The sequence below is a fragment of the Ostrinia furnacalis genome, unplaced genomic scaffold, assembly GCF_004193835.3.
Source record: "Ostrinia furnacalis isolate ACB-3 unplaced genomic scaffold, ASM419383v2 OfSCF1242, whole genome shotgun sequence".
Classification (NCBI taxonomy): domain Eukaryota; kingdom Metazoa; phylum Arthropoda; class Insecta; order Lepidoptera; family Crambidae; genus Ostrinia; species Ostrinia furnacalis.
Window position 1 is genome coordinate 70,480 of NW_021131481.1, and position 17,846 is coordinate 88,325.

General features: G+C 35.9%; 1 protein-coding gene across 7 annotated transcripts in view; it reads left to right on the top strand.

Annotated features, from left to right (window-relative positions):
* The first annotated feature begins 8,746 nt into the window (after window positions 1-8,746).
* Window positions 8,747-17,846, top strand: part of tai (basic helix-loop-helix family member taiman) — a 31,621-nt gene continuing 22,521 nt past the window's right edge. For 5 of the 7 annotated variants that reach the window (XM_028303481.1, XM_028303479.1, XM_028303476.1 and 2 more), the window contains exons 1-4: window positions 9,225-9,397; window positions 15,931-16,050; window positions 16,814-17,111; window positions 17,361-17,647. In XM_028303481.1, the coding sequence (XP_028159282.1) occupies window positions 9,225-9,397; window positions 15,931-16,050; window positions 16,814-17,111; window positions 17,361-17,647 (878 nt within the window). Of the gene's footprint in view, window positions 9,398-15,930; window positions 16,051-16,813; window positions 17,112-17,360; window positions 17,648-17,846 lie in introns of all 7 variants that reach the window. The other 2 variants (XM_028303475.1, XM_028303480.1) reach the window with 2 other exon arrangements.

Consider the following 17,846-nt stretch of genomic DNA (forward strand, 5'->3'; position numbering starts at 1 on the left):
GTAATCTGTGCATTACATATTCATCATCATCGTCATGATCTGGTCATTTAGTCTCTTTTGCTGCATGACTGAGTTCCAGAGGCAAATAGAGTACTCAGCCTAAACTTCTAAATGCTTGTTCTTAGAGTGAGATCACCACAATAGACCATTAGAGGACGGACGGTGATCGAACGGTTGCGCTCGAGTGAGTGAGAGTTGAAGCGATCAACACAAGCAAATATTTGTATCTGNATTTAGATTCGATGCAACCCTATATCAATGCACGTCAAAAAAAATATTTACTTTGAGGCTACGCTTAGTAGTTTTTTTTAAAATCGAAATTAAATGATACGATTTGGGTATTTTGGTGAAATTACTAAAAAACTTAATATAAAAGTAGCCGCCTGACATGGAACGTGTTATGGGGGCTGAAAATATAGGAAATGGCCCATTCTATCCGCCAAATCATTTTGGCACACGATGCGCCAAACACCCTGTATAATAATTTGGATGGCGCTTACGATGTTTAGTTACGAGCTCTTTGATGGACACAGATATTATAGATAACGTTTAAAAAATGGCACGCTCGTTTTCATACATTTCATTATATTTATTTAACCTATCCATATTTATGTGCGGAAACGTCACAAAATCAGAATACATTTTAATTTTTCCATCCCGCATCATAAAAACTANTCGTAGGCAAAAATCCAATTTGAACGAGATTTTGTCAATAGACATTCCGTAAAAACGTATGATAATTACGATGATATAAGTCAAAAGAAGCTATAACAATAAATTATATGACTAAAATCATTTCGAAATCTGCCAAATTCTCGATTTCTGCATGAAAAATGTGACAACGCTCTTAAGAAGTTAAGAACTTTAAGACGTAATGATTTGACTCTCCAATATCTTGAACAAACGGAATGTTCTTTCTACAAGTTACCGATTCAGATATTAATCACGTTAGTTAATTTGGATTTATCACGTTAGTGCTTTTCTTCTCCCTTGCCTATTTCCCATATATCTAGTTGTTCCTTCTAGGGCTCTTAGGCCTTTAAGAGCGTTTACGCCGTTTGGCGCAAAAACAGTACTTTTTCAACTCGTTACAATCATTAACCAGTAATACTACAAATATATTATAGGCATAAATAGTTAGGCAATTTCGTCGTCTAAATAGTTAATTGAGAAAATATTGCGATTAGTTTAGTATTCAAGAATTATATCAAGATAAGTCCACCCAGGTTTTGTAAATTTCCACTTTAGCGTCAGTTTACAAGCTGAAATTTTTATAAAAATACTGTGAAAACGATTTAACAAACATTTATATCCTANGCATATGTAGATCCTTGGGCAAATAGTTATCTGAGAAAATTTTTAGATTTAAGCATTTTACAATAAGAAATCACAAATTAAAAAAACGTGAAATACCCAAAAATCAAAGTGATTTTTTCACCATTATTCTTCCTTTATTCAACACAAAAATAGCTTAATACAATAGAAGAATATCTTATCTAAAATATTTACTTTGAAATTTAAAATAATTCATTGTAATTTTTTTTCTATGAGTATTTGAAAACTACTACACTCGCGAGCAAAACTATGGAATCACTTACATGAATTGTTTCCACGCGAACTTGTATATTAACGAATTTGTTAGTAACAAAAAAAGTGGCACCATTTTAATGATTTAACTTTTATCTTTAAATTGATACCCAATTCATTTAAATCACACCAGTATTTAAAAAGATATCCCGGCTGATGTGAAGAAGTAACGAAAAAGACATGTATGAACTGTTTGATACGTCGCGAGTTGCGGCCTATTTACCCCCTATAATAGCACGCGTTTTTAGATTTTTGCTTTCACACGTTGATTCATACACATCTTCGCTTCTTTTGACACTTTACCTGGTATTCTACACCTTCAGAAGCAGCACAAATCGTTGCACTATTGCAAGAAAGGCTCAGCCAGCGGGCTGTCGCACGTCAGCGCCACATAAGCCAGTCCTGGGTTTCGAAAGTTTCAAGACGCTTTCGGGAGACTAGTGGCTTTATCCCGAGACTAAGTTCTGAACAGCGCCGGCGCACATTGCAGAGGGAAGACCGTTTTTTCATGTCAACCTCTCTATGAAATCGTCATTTGACTGGAATCGACGTCCAGTAAGAGCTCAGAAATGTTCGTAACGTGCTGAAAGAACACTTTCACAGAAAGAAGCAGTGGAAAGGGGGAGCGAGAGGCCTCAGCCGACACTCCGGTTATCCGCCGCCGACACCCTGGGCGCAAGAGGACAGCTTATGGTCTCCAACTGTCCCTTCCTAACAGGCCTCGGTCGCTAGACATGGAGGTGTCTGGTGGCGGCTAAGGACGAATGCTACAGGCAACAGCCAATGGCGATGTCCCGCGTTCCCTCATATCACTCATATGGATCATGTCAGAAACAGTCAGGTTTTTAGTGGGTGTAGGGGCTACCCACCTTCTGGTAGGAAGAACCCCACATAACCCACTAGCTGCCCCCGCAGCTGGTGGGTATGAAATATTATGCATTTTCCGGATAAAAAAAGAATAGTAAACAGGAAAAGTTTGATTTGAATAGAACCGATTTGAAAAAATCTCTCACCATTAAAATTCATTTTTTTTCTGCTGAACATAGGCTGTATAAAATGTTCTCAAAATAGTAAAAAACCTTTGATAATTTACTATTTGATAAAGAATTTATTATTGATTAGGACTAATGTATACCATTATTTATAATTATAGAGTCGGTGTTGGAAGATTTGAAGATTTTATAGTTTCTTTGGGCTGTCACTTGACAGCCTGGCACACTTTTACGATGGTGGATCAAAGTATTTTGGTTTGACTATAGAGCGTGAGAACACGCACACAATCACAATTTATTTTAGTGTGAATAAAAATAGCATCGAAATTACCTAAACTTGACATGCCACGCTAGACGTAAACGCTCTTAACTTATTCCGGGTTTTGCTAGAACACTGCCGGATTCTATATCTAATTTTAAGACATCCTTGTTTATTATGTTAGTCGATTAATGCAATCTCTCAACTTTTAATCCCAACTAATATTATAAATGCGAAAGTAACTCTGTCTGTCTGTCTGTCTGTCTGTCTGTCTGTCTGTCTGTTACGCTTTCCCGCTTAAACCTCGCAACCGATTTTGATGAAATTTGGCATAGAGATAGTTTGAGTCCCTGGAAAGAACATAGGATAGTTTTTATCCCGGTTTTTAAAACAGGGACGCGCGCGATAAAGTTTTTCTGTGACAGACAAAATTCCACGCGGGCGAAGCCGCGGGCGGAAAGCTAGTGTATAATATATCTGATTTTTATAATGACGTGTTTGTTGCACAATATTTATGACACACACAGAAGAGACCATTATATCGCAACTTGAACAACAAGTATATAAAAATGTCTTAAGTCGCCAGGTAATCTGCGCAATGTCATTTAAAGAATACTGACAAAAGTTGATAAGAGATTTGAAATTTCAGCGCTATTGAATATTTTACAATAGTTAAAATTATAATGGACAAGTTTCCAATTTTTTTCGTTTAATAAATCTTGAAATTATACGTTAAACTAATATTAATTGTGAAAGAATCATGAAAATATATCTACAAATACAAAAGTTACAGGGCCCCAAATTTGCGCATAGCAAATATTCGCGCCATTTTGATCAGTGTAGACACGACAGTCATTCGGAGTAAGGTACAAACAGTAAATCACCCCTGTGGGTCTAGTCAAAATGCCATCGCAAACCAATAGGAAGTTTTCACTAATGTCAGTCGCCGCGTCACCAGTAATTCGATTCGATCGGAAAATGGCAGCCAAAATGCACATTGAACCACCAATGACGCGGCGATATAAAAGTTCATTCAAAATCGAATAAAAGTTAAAAAAAGTTTATGACTTTGCGATTGTTTTTACTTATTTTTAGCTTTTTTTTTAAATTAGTTTCTTCCTTCTTTCTGCTCTCTGTTTACGTCTATGCTTCGTTGTCAAACTAGCTGTCAAAACGACATCGCGATACGGATTTGTCAAAACAGCCTTAGGGTGGGTTGCACCATCTTAGTTTAACTTTGACAAACGTCTAAAATCTGTCAAACTCCATACAAAAAACACCGGTTAACGTCATAGTTACGTTCAAAGTTAGGTGGTGCAACTCACCCTATTGGTTTTCGATATAATCGAAGCTTATCACCGGTGGGTCTAGTCAAAACGCACTTTAAAATCGCAAACCAGTCGCAAACAAATAAACAAATCGCAAAAGTGGTCGATAACAAAAAAGGCTTAGCCAAATGGCAAAAAATCGAATCGCAAAGCCCTACCTATCGATAATCGAAAGACTGGATTGACATTTCCCATACAAAGGCTTAGCCAACATGCATTTAAGACTCAATCAAAATCGAATCGGATCGAAACACTTGCCATTTTCATTGCGATTACCAAAACCCCGGTGATAAGCTTCGATTTGATCGAAAACCAATAGGGTGAATTGCACCACCTAACTTTGACCGTAACTATGACGATAACCAGTGTTTTTTGTATGGAGTTTGACAGATTTTAGACGTTTGTCAAAGTTAATCTAAGATGGTGCAACCCACCCTAAGGCTGTTTTGACAAATCCGTTTCGCGATGTCGTTTTGACAGCTAGTTTGACAGTGAAGCATAGACGTAAACAGAGAGAAGGAAGAAACTAATTTAAAAAAAATCTAAAAAAAGTAAAAACAATCGCAAAGTCTATAGACATGTTTTAACTTTTATTAGATTTTGAATGAACTTTTGTATCGCCGCGTCGATGGTGGTTCAATGTGCATTTTGGCTGCCATTTTACGATCGAATCGAATTACTGGTGACACGGCGACTGTCATTATCGAAAGCTTCCTATTGGTTAGCAATGGCATTTTGACTAGACCCACGGGGTTTAAGTAATCGCAATGAAAATGGCGGGTGTTGCGATTCGATTCGATTTTGATTGAGTCTTAAATGCATGTTGGCTAAGCCTTTGTATGGGAAATTTCAATCCAGTCTTTCGATTATCGATAGGTAGGGCTTTGCGATTCGATTTTTTGCCGTTTGGCTAAGCCTTTTTTGTTATCGACCTCTTTTGCGATTTGTTTATTTGTTTGCGACTGGTTTGCGATGGGTTTGCGATTTTAAAGTGCTTTTTGACGAGACCCACAGGTGGCCTGACGTCACGGCACCGCCTATGTTTAAGTTCCACGCGAAAATATGGAGGTAATTTAAATAATTAATTTCTCAGCCATTTCTTGATAGATTTCAACAATAACTTCACCGGCTTTTTATTTTTGGTCTATATTTTAATCCCATTCAGTGAAATCTAATGTTTTCAACATCACGAAACTTCTTCATTAAAACACATTTGATGATGTGATAGGTAAATTTCTTAATTTTTTTTTTAAACAAACTGACGATTATTTTTTTCTTTCCACCAGTTTATTCGTATATGACTAATCTGGGGAATCTTGGTTGGGCTTTAAATTTCACCCTTATTTTAATTTCTGTCTTCTTTAGTTTTCTGTTTTCATCTATGGAAATATCTGTTCATTATACAAAGAAAAATAGTTTATGGCACTATGTAATTATTTACAAACAAGTAATTAAACTTAAATTTGAATCTAAAATTAAATAATCAATAAAAAGATGTTGGCACCAAGTTGGGCGCCATTCGACTCTAGTTAGTTTTTTTTTAAAGTGATATTACTGCCTTCGGTCGGAGTCGTTGCGTATGCATATTAATATTATTTCAGTGTGACGCATATTATGGCGGCTTATAATGTCACCAAGTCAATTTTGGAATTTCATTAGCTTACGCATTAACTTATGATGAATACGAACTTCTACGTTCAGATTTTCAAATTCGTGTGAATGGCTTTATCGCATTCGTAGAGGGAAAACGAACCATTAGCTTGCTCGTGCAGATACAAATACCTGTTGGCGGCTCAATAAATATACGAATTTCGCAATACGATTCACGTGATCAGTGAAAGTTTAAAAAGGTTTTTTACAACAAGTTTTATTAAGATAACCACCTTCCGCCTTCACTGTATTATACCACCTTGATATTGCATTGTCATCGAACATGCATAAGCATGCAAAATATCAACTCAATCTAATTCTGGGAAGTGAGTCAAATTAAGCTTGTAAGTTTTGATTACGTGGTGCAGACGGGTGAAGCTAGAGCCAAATAAAATATTATAAAATTGATTGGCATTGAATTTGAAAAGTAAAACATACGTTACAAACCGCGAACAAAGGTAGAGACAGGCTCGACCAACTTTAATAAGTTATTTAGCTTGGCGATTAAGATTGTGAACAAATTTGAAACATACGTAGATAAAATCGAATTGGTATCTGAATATTCGATTCGACTTACCCTATGAATTCTTATTTTTTGAAAAAAAAAAAATATGTGCGTATCTGCCTCTCCCAGTCTTAGCTCTTTTAATTTATTTTCTTTCTAGTGAGAAGTCAAGATGTTGACATCTTTTTCTTTGTAGTCATAAAATGGATCCTTAATGGTGGTATATTTAACGCAAAAATTGATTTTCATAAAATTAACATTGGCTTTGATGCAAACAAATTCGCGGGGCGCGTTTAGTAAGTATTATAAATTCGAATTTAACAGTATTACTTAAAATGTTAGTGCCTGAATATCTAAAATTTGCACAAAACAATATGTTCCTCTGTTGTTTCGAAACTAAAGTAACGTGCAATAATTCACCAGTAGTTCCTTGGCCTGAAACTGCATCGTCGTCATGCACGTGCATTACCTACGTTCTTTTATACATTTTAGGATGCAGATGGTCAATCAACAAATGAACATAGTCCATTCATTTTATGGATTTTTTTTGTTAAACTTATTTTATCTCATTGTACCATCTCTATGGTGTGTTAATGACTGCTCGTGATTCGCTTGATATGCATAATCTCTCTCTCATTTTAGAACCATAGTGTTGTCATTTCAATAAGAGTTTACCAGCAGCTGACATGCGTTTATTTGCAGGAAAATGTGTGTCCCTTACGTTTTTACATTACTGTGACGCTATTATTTTATGGTTTCCCAATATTGGTCGCTCTTGCTGTTATATTATATCATCAATACATTCATCATCGTTCTTAGTAAGGAAAATACAAGCGTGACATTCCTTAATTTTGAATTAATCGTCTCGTGGAATTGAAACTGCGCTCGTATTGCTCATTCTCACGTGAATAATTTCAGTCGGTCAATGTCAACGATAAGCGAGGTAGGAGCGGGCCTCTTCGATAAAGTTAAACTGGACAGATAGTTTTTTGTACGCGCTAGATGTGAATGTGAATGGTCAGGGCGGTTAACACGTTAGGGCTCAGATAAATAGTTAGTAAATGAAGACACACCGGTGAAGCGGAATTAGAATGAAGTGCGCGGCGCGACTCGCCGCGGCCATGTGCCACGTCATTGCCGTGACCCACTGACATAGATCCGCGGGGCCGCCTGCACCGATATCTGCACGCGCCGAGCTCTTCCTCTACAGCTCCCTTACAGTTTTTACTTTTTATAACAGAGTTAATCATTTTATTTTTCTAACTTATATGTCAGTATGCATATTAATTCGGTTTTGTTTCGTAACACATTTGAGTGCGTGTATCCTAATTAATTTAGCCATTATGCTAGCGTTATTGGCCGATGTAGAGTTTATTTCATATTCTTGTATATTTTTTTTTGTTCTTGTAATCATTACCTTAGCTGCGGAATTGTAAATTGTAAAATTAACCAATTTATTTTGCTTTATTGTTATTTCTATTTGTAGCGTTTAATTTATCTATCTATTTATCGTGATATGGTATTATGCAATGTATGACCTCGTTATTTAAATTGTGCACTTGACACGAATACTGTTCCATTTCACTTTCATGTAGGTATGGGCAGCTACGTCATGCAGCTCGCTGTTCCGCCGTCCCTGTCGCACGATGTATGTTCTGTTAGAGAATGCCATACTTGTGTAACGGAAATATGCGATAAAGTTCACGACTGATCATCATGTACGATCATTGAAAATACAGTATCTACTGAAATAACGATGGCAGTTTTTCAATGACTCTACCTTTTGGTTGCTCTACCAACATGGCAATTATTAACATTTTGAGAAGTCTTATTAATCCTGGGAAAAGAACGTCTTTTAACAACCATAATGGAATAATGTGTCAAAAAATATAATTATCCAATATTTTGTGTTAATTTCCATAATCCTACCTTCAAAATTAATAATAAAAAAACATTTAGTAATATCATATCCCTGTGAAATTCAATGGATTATTGACTGTAAAAACGCTTATTAAATAAAATAGTAGCTGAATGTATTCTTTGTTTTTGTAGAAAATTAATAATCGCCATGTAGAGTCTTTTGTGTAAGTGTTCGCAATTACATAATTCGGTATTATTCTGGTAATCAATAATACAACATCAACAATAGACTCTGATTGAAATTAAATCCCATTGATCCGTGATTGTTTACTACATTTCGCTCTTGTTTCGCAACGAATAGATGGATAATGAAATAGCAAACAAATTTTGTGTATCGGTGTTTATAGCTCGTATCAATTCGTCAGTGGTCGGCTTTATTCGACTATGTTTTCTACGAGTGTCGCTGCGGCGAGCGAGATCGGAGAGCTCGGCATAGGAGGAGAGTGTAGGTGTGACCGGGGCGGCGATATCGAGCGCTCAGTCCGGCTGCTCGCCCACAGCCCCCGGTGTCGCCGCCGTCGCCGCCGAGTCCGCGGACGATCTGCGTTGTGTCGCGACTCGCGACTCGCGCCGCGCCGCTGTGTTGATAAAATTTGTGTAGCAGTGAACGAAAAGGACGTATGTATATGTACGTCTCGTCTTTCAGTTGACTTTCATCGTCGTTTTGCAGCGAACGTTTCGCACGGATATCGATAGGAAATTGCACGATCGCTACGTAATAAAGTTAACGCATGTTTTTGTCGGCAGACATCACCTTCATGAGACGTAATAAGATTTGCAATAAGTTATTCGGAACGTTTTATATCTCTTGGTCTTTGTGTTGAATCCAGAAACCTGTACAGTAAAAAATAGCGTCGCGGTGAGTGTGGCGCAATGCAGTGTGTGTTTTGTTGGGAATACAACCAGTGTGATTCGGATTTGAATAAGGGAGACTTTGGTCTCAAAAATAGTGGCGGTGAGCAACCCTGGAATGTGCTGTAGTCATGCTGCCCATGGTACAGCCGGAACCGGTGATCCTCAACTGTGGAGGTCACTCCGTCGACGGGGCCGCCACTCCGACCGACACGTTGCCTCCGTCGCTCACTCCAGATTCCGAAGTAGACGAATTTGTAGACATCTTCTTTGATGTCGATATTGGTGTTCACGCCTTTTCAAGGTAATTATGACGCGTTTAATGTCGACTCTCGCCTCACACAGAGCATTAACAATTCCACACCGTGATGAAAATATTAAGATGATTGCCAGATTTTTGATGTTACGCTTGTTATGAAGTATGCCAAATACGTAATAAATTTTAATGTTTACTGATACACTCCTTATTGCGGCGAGTAATGGTCATAGTCAGAGTTAATTCTTGTAAAATATTATGCAACGAAAAGATTTATAACGGACTCGTTATTGGATTTCGGTTTTTATTACACACACTCATTATTATTTTTTAAATCCCCTATCTTATTTTTATTTTCTTTAACATGTTTTTTTACTATTTTGTTTTTTAACACATCGGAAACTCGTCTGATGTCGCAGATGGCGGTGGTGATTGCTTATCAACAGTTGACCCAGAAGCCTGTTTACCCCTTCTTATTAAAATATTTGATGTTCTTTTTTTCACTTTGCAAATGTCACTCTTTGTTTGTGGTATCACATAATTTCACTCACAATAATAAAGTATAAAAACATTTTTAGAGTAGTTGAATAATAAAATTTAATTAATGAATCAGTTTTCGTAACTAAGCAGAATTCAGCGTTATTGCTGTAGGGTTACAGGTAGGTAGGTTATTCACAAGTTCAACAACAACTGATACAGCAGTATATTTATCATATTTATTGGTTTCGTTGGCAAAAATATATTCAAACTAGGTACCAATCGAGTCAAAAGTCGACTACCACTGACACTTGTTATTCGAAATTAAATTAATGCAACACTTATAACAAAGTATAATCTTATTTTCCTCCGCACGAACATAACACCACCAATGACACGAAACATTAAGACCCAGAATGATTGCGGGTCACTCAATGTAGATAAAATTTATAATTACAATGATAAGAACTGACTATAACAAACATACTAATCCTACCAATATATTTCAAGTAACACTTGTAGAACTATAATGACTTATTATTAAATTGCAATTTTGCAAATGATATTTAGGTAAACATTCTGTTGACATCAAAGTCATAATTTGTATGTTAGATAGTCGCTTAAAACGTAAACAGGAGAAAATGTAAATTTTTACGTTCATTGTTCTTGCAAGTAGTAGGTACGTATGAAGTTTGTCAGTGAGTATAATTTAAAAATAAAAATATTTCATACCAGTAAACATTTAATAATCTATTTATTACTAGATAGCTATTAGCGAGTAATATTTAGTTAGACGAAAAATATGATGACAACCAAGTAGTAAATTGTCTTCAAGACAATTAACACATAACGAGCTGAAAAAAATATTCTTCATATTTTCGTTTGATTTTGTTGTACACGTGAGTTTTTCACGTATTGCACGTGAACGTATCAATTTCTATATATATAAAAGAAAGTCGTGTTAGTTACTTCGCTTATAACTCAAGAACGGCTGAACCGATTTAGCTGAAAATTGTCATGGAGGTAGTTTAGAGCCAGGAGAAGGACATAGGATACTTTTTATCCCGTTCGAAATTAAAAAAAAAGTCTGCTTATTTATTGCCATTAAGGCGGAACAAAGTTCGCCGGGACAGCTAGTTATTTATAAGTAGTACATTTATCAGAACAAATTAATGCATTTTCATGATGAGTACCTATTGTAGAGCACACATTACATTATGCAAGATGAGGATTATGCGAGTTTTGACGTTCTGCTATTAATACCTAGTAAAACCCGTTTCAAAAGAAGTCACAAGTCAAAAGTTATCAAAAATATTCATTGCAGTCTTTCGAGTAAAAGAGTTCAACGACATTCGACACAACGAAGTGTTCGGAATATTTTTTCACAACTTTACATGCATGTTTAACTGTTCATAATCCCCGGGAATTGCTAACTCTATTATTGACAAAAGTATCAAAATTATTTTGCCATGATATTATGAACCAATATTTTATTTGCTACCCTGGATCTTTTTTATTCGCGAAGCTATCTGTTACGTTAAATATCGTTATCACGCATATTATCAACTTCCTGAGTTGTAAATCTATACAGATACGTTTAAGTGGTCAATATGGTCAAATCATAACAAATATCTAAGTTTTATCACTCTACAAATGGTTTTTGAGAGACCTGTCAATTTAAATAAAGAATTTCAGTCAAGTCAAAACCAAATTTTACACTTTTATACGTCTATTGGCTAATGCCCGGGAAAAACTGAGTACAGGCTACTGAAAAGTGTAACTAAAGCTATTGTCCGACATGAATCCTCATCAGTCTATCCTGCTGCAAGGGTTCATTGAAAGTGTCATGAATTATGACCTTGTAAACAAATTCTTTTGTACAAGTGGTTTTATTAATGTCAAAAGTCAAATTAATAACTCTCTAAGTTAAACAATTAACATGATTTTACCTTCCAGTAGAGGCATAAAGTAAGATGTGAACGAGACAACAAATAAGTTAAGAGTTTTGGTACCATTATTTTATTAGGTTCGACCGTTTATTTAAACGATCATGTATGAAAAACAACAATTCACTTAGTTTTTCCGACGTCTAGTCTAAATGTCTGTTTTTTTATAATACCAACACTTATACTAAAGAATGAATCATCAATCAGCGTTTTGTAATATAGAGACACTACTACACGCGACAGGGAGATTGCCAAAAATCCGTTCTCTCGTTACGCATAATAAATTATGTCAAGCCAATACATTATTGCCATTAGTGGCAAAAGTGAAATTGTGTTGGTACTCACTACATAAATAGTTTTTTGTATTTGAGCTAAAAATAGCAGCTTAATCGATCCATGCTTCATCCCAGGGTAGGAGGAATGATCGACTGCGCTCGTTTTTGGTTGTTTACTCTCGCTCGCAACAAACATTTTTGGCAATAAACACGCAGAAGATATATTTTTATTGAAACAATTATTCATAAACAATAAAATAACACAAATAAAGTTCGTGAAACAAGATCAAGTATTGTATATTAAACGCATATATTTTGTATTGATCTAGATTATGTACCGACATTGGTCGCAAAGTAATATTTTGTATTTTAGTCAACAATGTATTGAAAATTTACTTCCAATCATCTTTAAAACTTGAGAATGTCTCAATTAATATTTGTAGTAATCAAGGGATAGTTATTCGAATGTTTCCATTTCGATTATTATCAGTTCGGATACACTAATTGGCCAACTCTATTTTTCCATTTGGTTGGCCAACTCTATTTTTCCATTTGGTTGGGTGCAAGATAACAGATACTGCCCCCCTAGACAAAACGCACTTTTTGATCGAATCGAAAATCGAATCCGTCAAAACTCCATACAAAAAAGGGGCTTTTCGACCACTTTTCGACTGGTTTGCGATTATAATTTGCACTTTGTCTAGACCCACAGGATTTTATAGTCAAGGACTCCACAAAGAAAACGCTGACTCTACAAAAAAGAAACTGAAAATTAACCATCCAAAATGGTATTGATACTTTTAACAGTTCTATAACTGCTGCGATTTTTTCTCAGATAAGGATATAATATAAGAGATAATAAATTTTTTTAACGTTTTAATGCACTATTTTTAATGCTGCGGTGAAAAACGTCGAAACATTTTGATTTACTATGCCAGCTCCTTGGGATTACAGATCAGATACAGAAATATGGAACTATTATTCAAAAAAATACATATAGAATTATGAAACTGACACTTGAATACTTGCAAACTATTGTTTTATTACAATATCCACTGAGAACCTTTCTAATTTCGAACGGAGCATTAAAAACCGATGTTACTATTTATTTTAAGTAATGAGATAGCCATATGGAAACGTCCTTGCCTTATTTGTAGAGATATTTAACAACTGATTGTCATGCTTGAAACTTTCACCATAAAACTTTTCGCATATAGGCGAATTTTCATTAGGGCGTTAGTGGTAAATAATTTTGTGATTATAGCACGTTTAACTTTCGTTTTTATTTTTATTACTTTTAATTAATATACTGTCTTTTTGCATTCAATATACCTTCATTGAAGTTATTTCTACCCAGTTTGGTTATTTGAAAAAAAAAGCGTCATTCAGTTTTGGAGTATCTAACTACTTTTCTGAAACGAACTGAATATAATGCGCCTGAGATGAATACATGTGAATATGCGTCAAATGGATTTCTAATTTATGTATTGCTAATCGTGGTGACATAAGATAAAGCAAGGCGTTATTCTTTATTTATTTTTAATTTTCATATTTATAGAGACAGAGTCAAATCATAATTAAATAATGGAATCTTAAGGTAAATTCATTCGATATCAGATGAATGTAAAGCCGCTATATCTGAGCTTTTATAAATTAGAAGCAATCGTGTTGTACGTAAGACCTGACTCCACATTTTCCTTATTTTGCTGGAAAGGTATAAGGAACGTGATCTAGTGATGCAACTACACGCCTCTAATAATATCAATACAAAAGCTAGCTTAAAAATTTGGAGATATCCGGCGTATGGCATGCCGCAATACCTGAGGATGTAAAAAAGAAGCAAAGCATCCAAGTTCTAACTTGGACCAAACAAATGTAGCACCAAAAAAATGTAGAGTCAGGTCTACCTGACTCTACATTTTTTTGGTGAAAGAATTTTTGAAACCTGATTTGCTGATGCTAGAGACTACGTCTACACATCTCTAAATATAAATTTATCAACCACTATTTATATTAGTTTTTTCTCTTGGAAAATATCTTTTGACATCATAATTCACATAATTATGTGTTACAAATTTTCATAGACACACTTACGTTTTACAATGAAGTAGGTAAGGGAGTGAAATATAACAAACAGGTAGAGCCAGATGCAATATCCATATTATTTACTACTAGCTTTCCGCCCGCGGCTTCGCCCGCGTGGAATTTTGTCTGTCACAGAAAAACTTTATCGCGCGCGTCCCTGTTTCAAAAACCGGGATAAAAACTATCCTATGTTCTTTCTCGGGACTCAAACTATCTCTATGCCAAATTTCATCAAAATCGGTTGCGAGGTTTAAGCGGGAAAGCGTAACAGACAGACAGACAGACAGACAGACAGACAGACAGACAGACAGACAGACAGACAGACAGACAGAGTTACTTTCGCATTTATAATATTAGTTGGGATGCACCACAAAGGAAATCAGTTACAGAAACTCTAATATTATGCTTTATTGAAATCTGATAGGCAATAAATTAATGATACTTTTAGTCTATTATCAATATTGCTGAGTGGCTTATCCACTTGACTACTTATTATAACATCCTCAACGTGGGAAATCCGCTAGTATTTAGTGTTTAGCTGATACAAAAAGGTGGGTAATTTTTGTAATTATTTCGTGATTTAGGCAAATTTAAATTACATACTTCATTGATCGCTTTGCATAACAGTAATTTGTACTTATTAATTAAAATACTAACCAAATCAAACTTGTTATCATGCCTATTAGAATTCCATGACGCGCAGTTGAAACTTGGATGACGAATGCCTACCTGTTGAGTAACCTTTGAAAAAGCGAAACCTTCGACTGCGGAACGCTTACGAACAATACTTACCAACTTTCACCTATTTGGATACAAGTGTCTGCTAAATAAAAATCAACATTATGTCACAAGCAAAATTTCGCAGAAAATACTTGTATTTAAAACATGTTCAACAAAGTCGACATCATTTCCGGCTATCGGCATTTTTGTTTTATATAGTTTTTGTTGCGTCTGCAAACGAAATCGGCGGTTCATTAGAACAAAAGAACATCCCAAATGCAGACAGGATGTAGGCACTAGGAACTGGAGGTTTAAAAAATTTCGAGAATTATTTATTATACTATTTCTGGTCACGCTTATGGCGCGTTGTTGTTATTCCGAACATTATTATTTCAAGGTTGCGCGGCCGTCGCAGTGAGGTTGCGTAGTGGGGCTCCTCGGTAGGCGTTCGACTGGTATCTCTGTCCCTCTTTCGCATTAAGCTTCACTCAGCTTGCTCTGTACTTGGCATTTGATATGTATGAATCGCGTCAATGCGAATATAACTAGGTAGGTATTCCTTGATAGTCATTCCTTTATCATAGTGTTAGTAGGTACACACTTTTGATAAAGTACGCAAGTTAATAATGCTACTTGGACTTCGGAGGCTATAGGAGATCAAACTGGCTATTCGCAAGCATGAGTCATTATCGTTTGCACAATAATGAATAAGTATTTTGATTGAGGAATCGCCGGAATAATGAACTGAGATTTATTACGATTAATAAGTTTATTTTTATCTTTTTACAAATTACAATTTAATATTTTCATCGAAAAATTTAAAATAAAAACCACCATCGACACTGCTTTGTTTCAAATTAGTTATGCATGGAAATTCTTATTTACTTACAATTTTTACAATAAAATATATTTTTTCTTATTATTCTAAATCTCACCATTACTCAATTACTCATACGTCACTCATCCATTCATCTCATGACTTTGATCTTATTTAAATGAAATTATTAGACTTGAAAAGCTTATCTTTGAAACCTAGAATTTGATTTGGTTAATAATAGTTTGTTTGCTGCTTCTGTAGAATTGAATCCTGTGACCTCCAACTGGGAGACACATGGAGGGGGATGCAAGGCAAGATGAGCGTGACAGCGCCGGTTAAGAAGATAAGAAAAAAGTCAGACAATAAGCCACAATCTCAAATGTACGTATAGAGCGCTTAGGAATCCTTACGGAATTTTATACATATTTTATCACTTATTTGTAGAAAATAGGTACTTAGAGTATTTTATTATTATTTGCATTTTAGCGAAAATAGACGGATATTATCTAATTTATTCACCTTAGCATAGTTTTAGAAATATTGATGATAAGTGTTGATTGATACGAATAAAACAAATGGAAAAACTGAGGTACTAGTTTTTGGTATCGCGTTTCTCTACGATTATCTGAAAACTATGTTTAACTGCTAATGATTTCACTAGTTCTCTAATCCTTCAAACCATGTCGCCTAATTCTGTCGCATAGAGAAAGCTAATTCAATTACCCACATACGGTATCAATAATTGTATTTTAACCACATTAACTAAACTAAATTGAAATACTTATACGTAAATATGAAAACAGTATGATATACATGTATTGTATACATATTTGTTAAAAAACAACAGAACTACAATGAAAATGTTTTTTACTAACAGTAATTTTGCCTTATTCAGTGTCGAAATTATATTCCGCAAACAAATAAAAATGTACCTTCAACCTCTTTCGTATTGAATTTAAAGTTTCCTAAAACGTATTTGCGTTAGTATAGGGCCGGAAGTTCCCGAAGCCACCTGCGACCTTGTATGTTCTACCAACAGATTATCGTGACACAATCATGTTAAAAATATAGCTCCAACTTTTTTGTCTGTAATTGAATTCCCTTTGCGTACACCGTAATAACGAGTCGTCGTTTGAAATTTCAGAAACAAGTGCCACAACGAGAAAAAAAGGCGGGAGCTCGAGAACGAGACTATAAACCAGCTTGAGGAGCTTCTGGGAACCTGTCTCGCTGAGGTGAAGCAGCCGGACAAGAACGGCATCGTCCGGGAGGCGACGCGCCAGATCCAGGAGGTTCTGAAGAGGCGGCGCGAGTGCCCCGGGGAGTGCCCGCTGCGCGCGGCCCAGTGCCTCTCGCCCGTGCAGGCCGGCGAGGTCAGCTCCACGCAGCCGCAGCCGCTCGGCGAAGGACACCACTACTCCGAGCTCACCACGCTCATCGAGGTACGCCATCAAATGTTACGTCATCGCTTTGTAGGGACGCAATTGGTTTCTGTTTATACGCTCAGGACAAGCATTCCGTTTTGAAATACATACTCAATTTGCGTTTTAATTTTGTTAATCATGTATTGGCTGTTTGGATAACTGGATAAATTGAAATAATAGCCTCTACATGGAAAAATGTATTAACAAATTATGTTCATTACCTAACAAGGCAGACTGGTGCTAATCTTTGATTCCTTTTATTTCCAGGCCCTCAAACACTACACGAATAGTCTCGGTTGGGTCTTATTAGAAATCAACTGTAAAGGGGAAATCGAATGTATAACGGAAAATATCAAAGAATTTACTCTGCAAGACAGAACTGAATTGTATAGGAAATCAATTTTCTCCTGTTTGCATGTCAACGACCATGCAAAGTTAAGACCGCTCTTGAGCAACGTCCAGACGTTCTCCTGGAGCGCGGCCGAGGTCGACAGATTCCAAGCCATTCAGGCACGGCTGCTTGTTAAGAACTCTAATGGGACTGACGGAGCTGGGTAAGTACGCACGTAACGACATTTTAATTACCATACACTTATTTTATGACAAAAAACAACCCACATACTTGTACCATATGATTCCAACATATGTCACGTTATACTTGTCATGATGAGTTATTTATCAGTCGTGGAAGAATGCAAGCCAACATTTAATAAATCATTATCAGCTGTATAATATGTGCCTAGTTTATTTGTT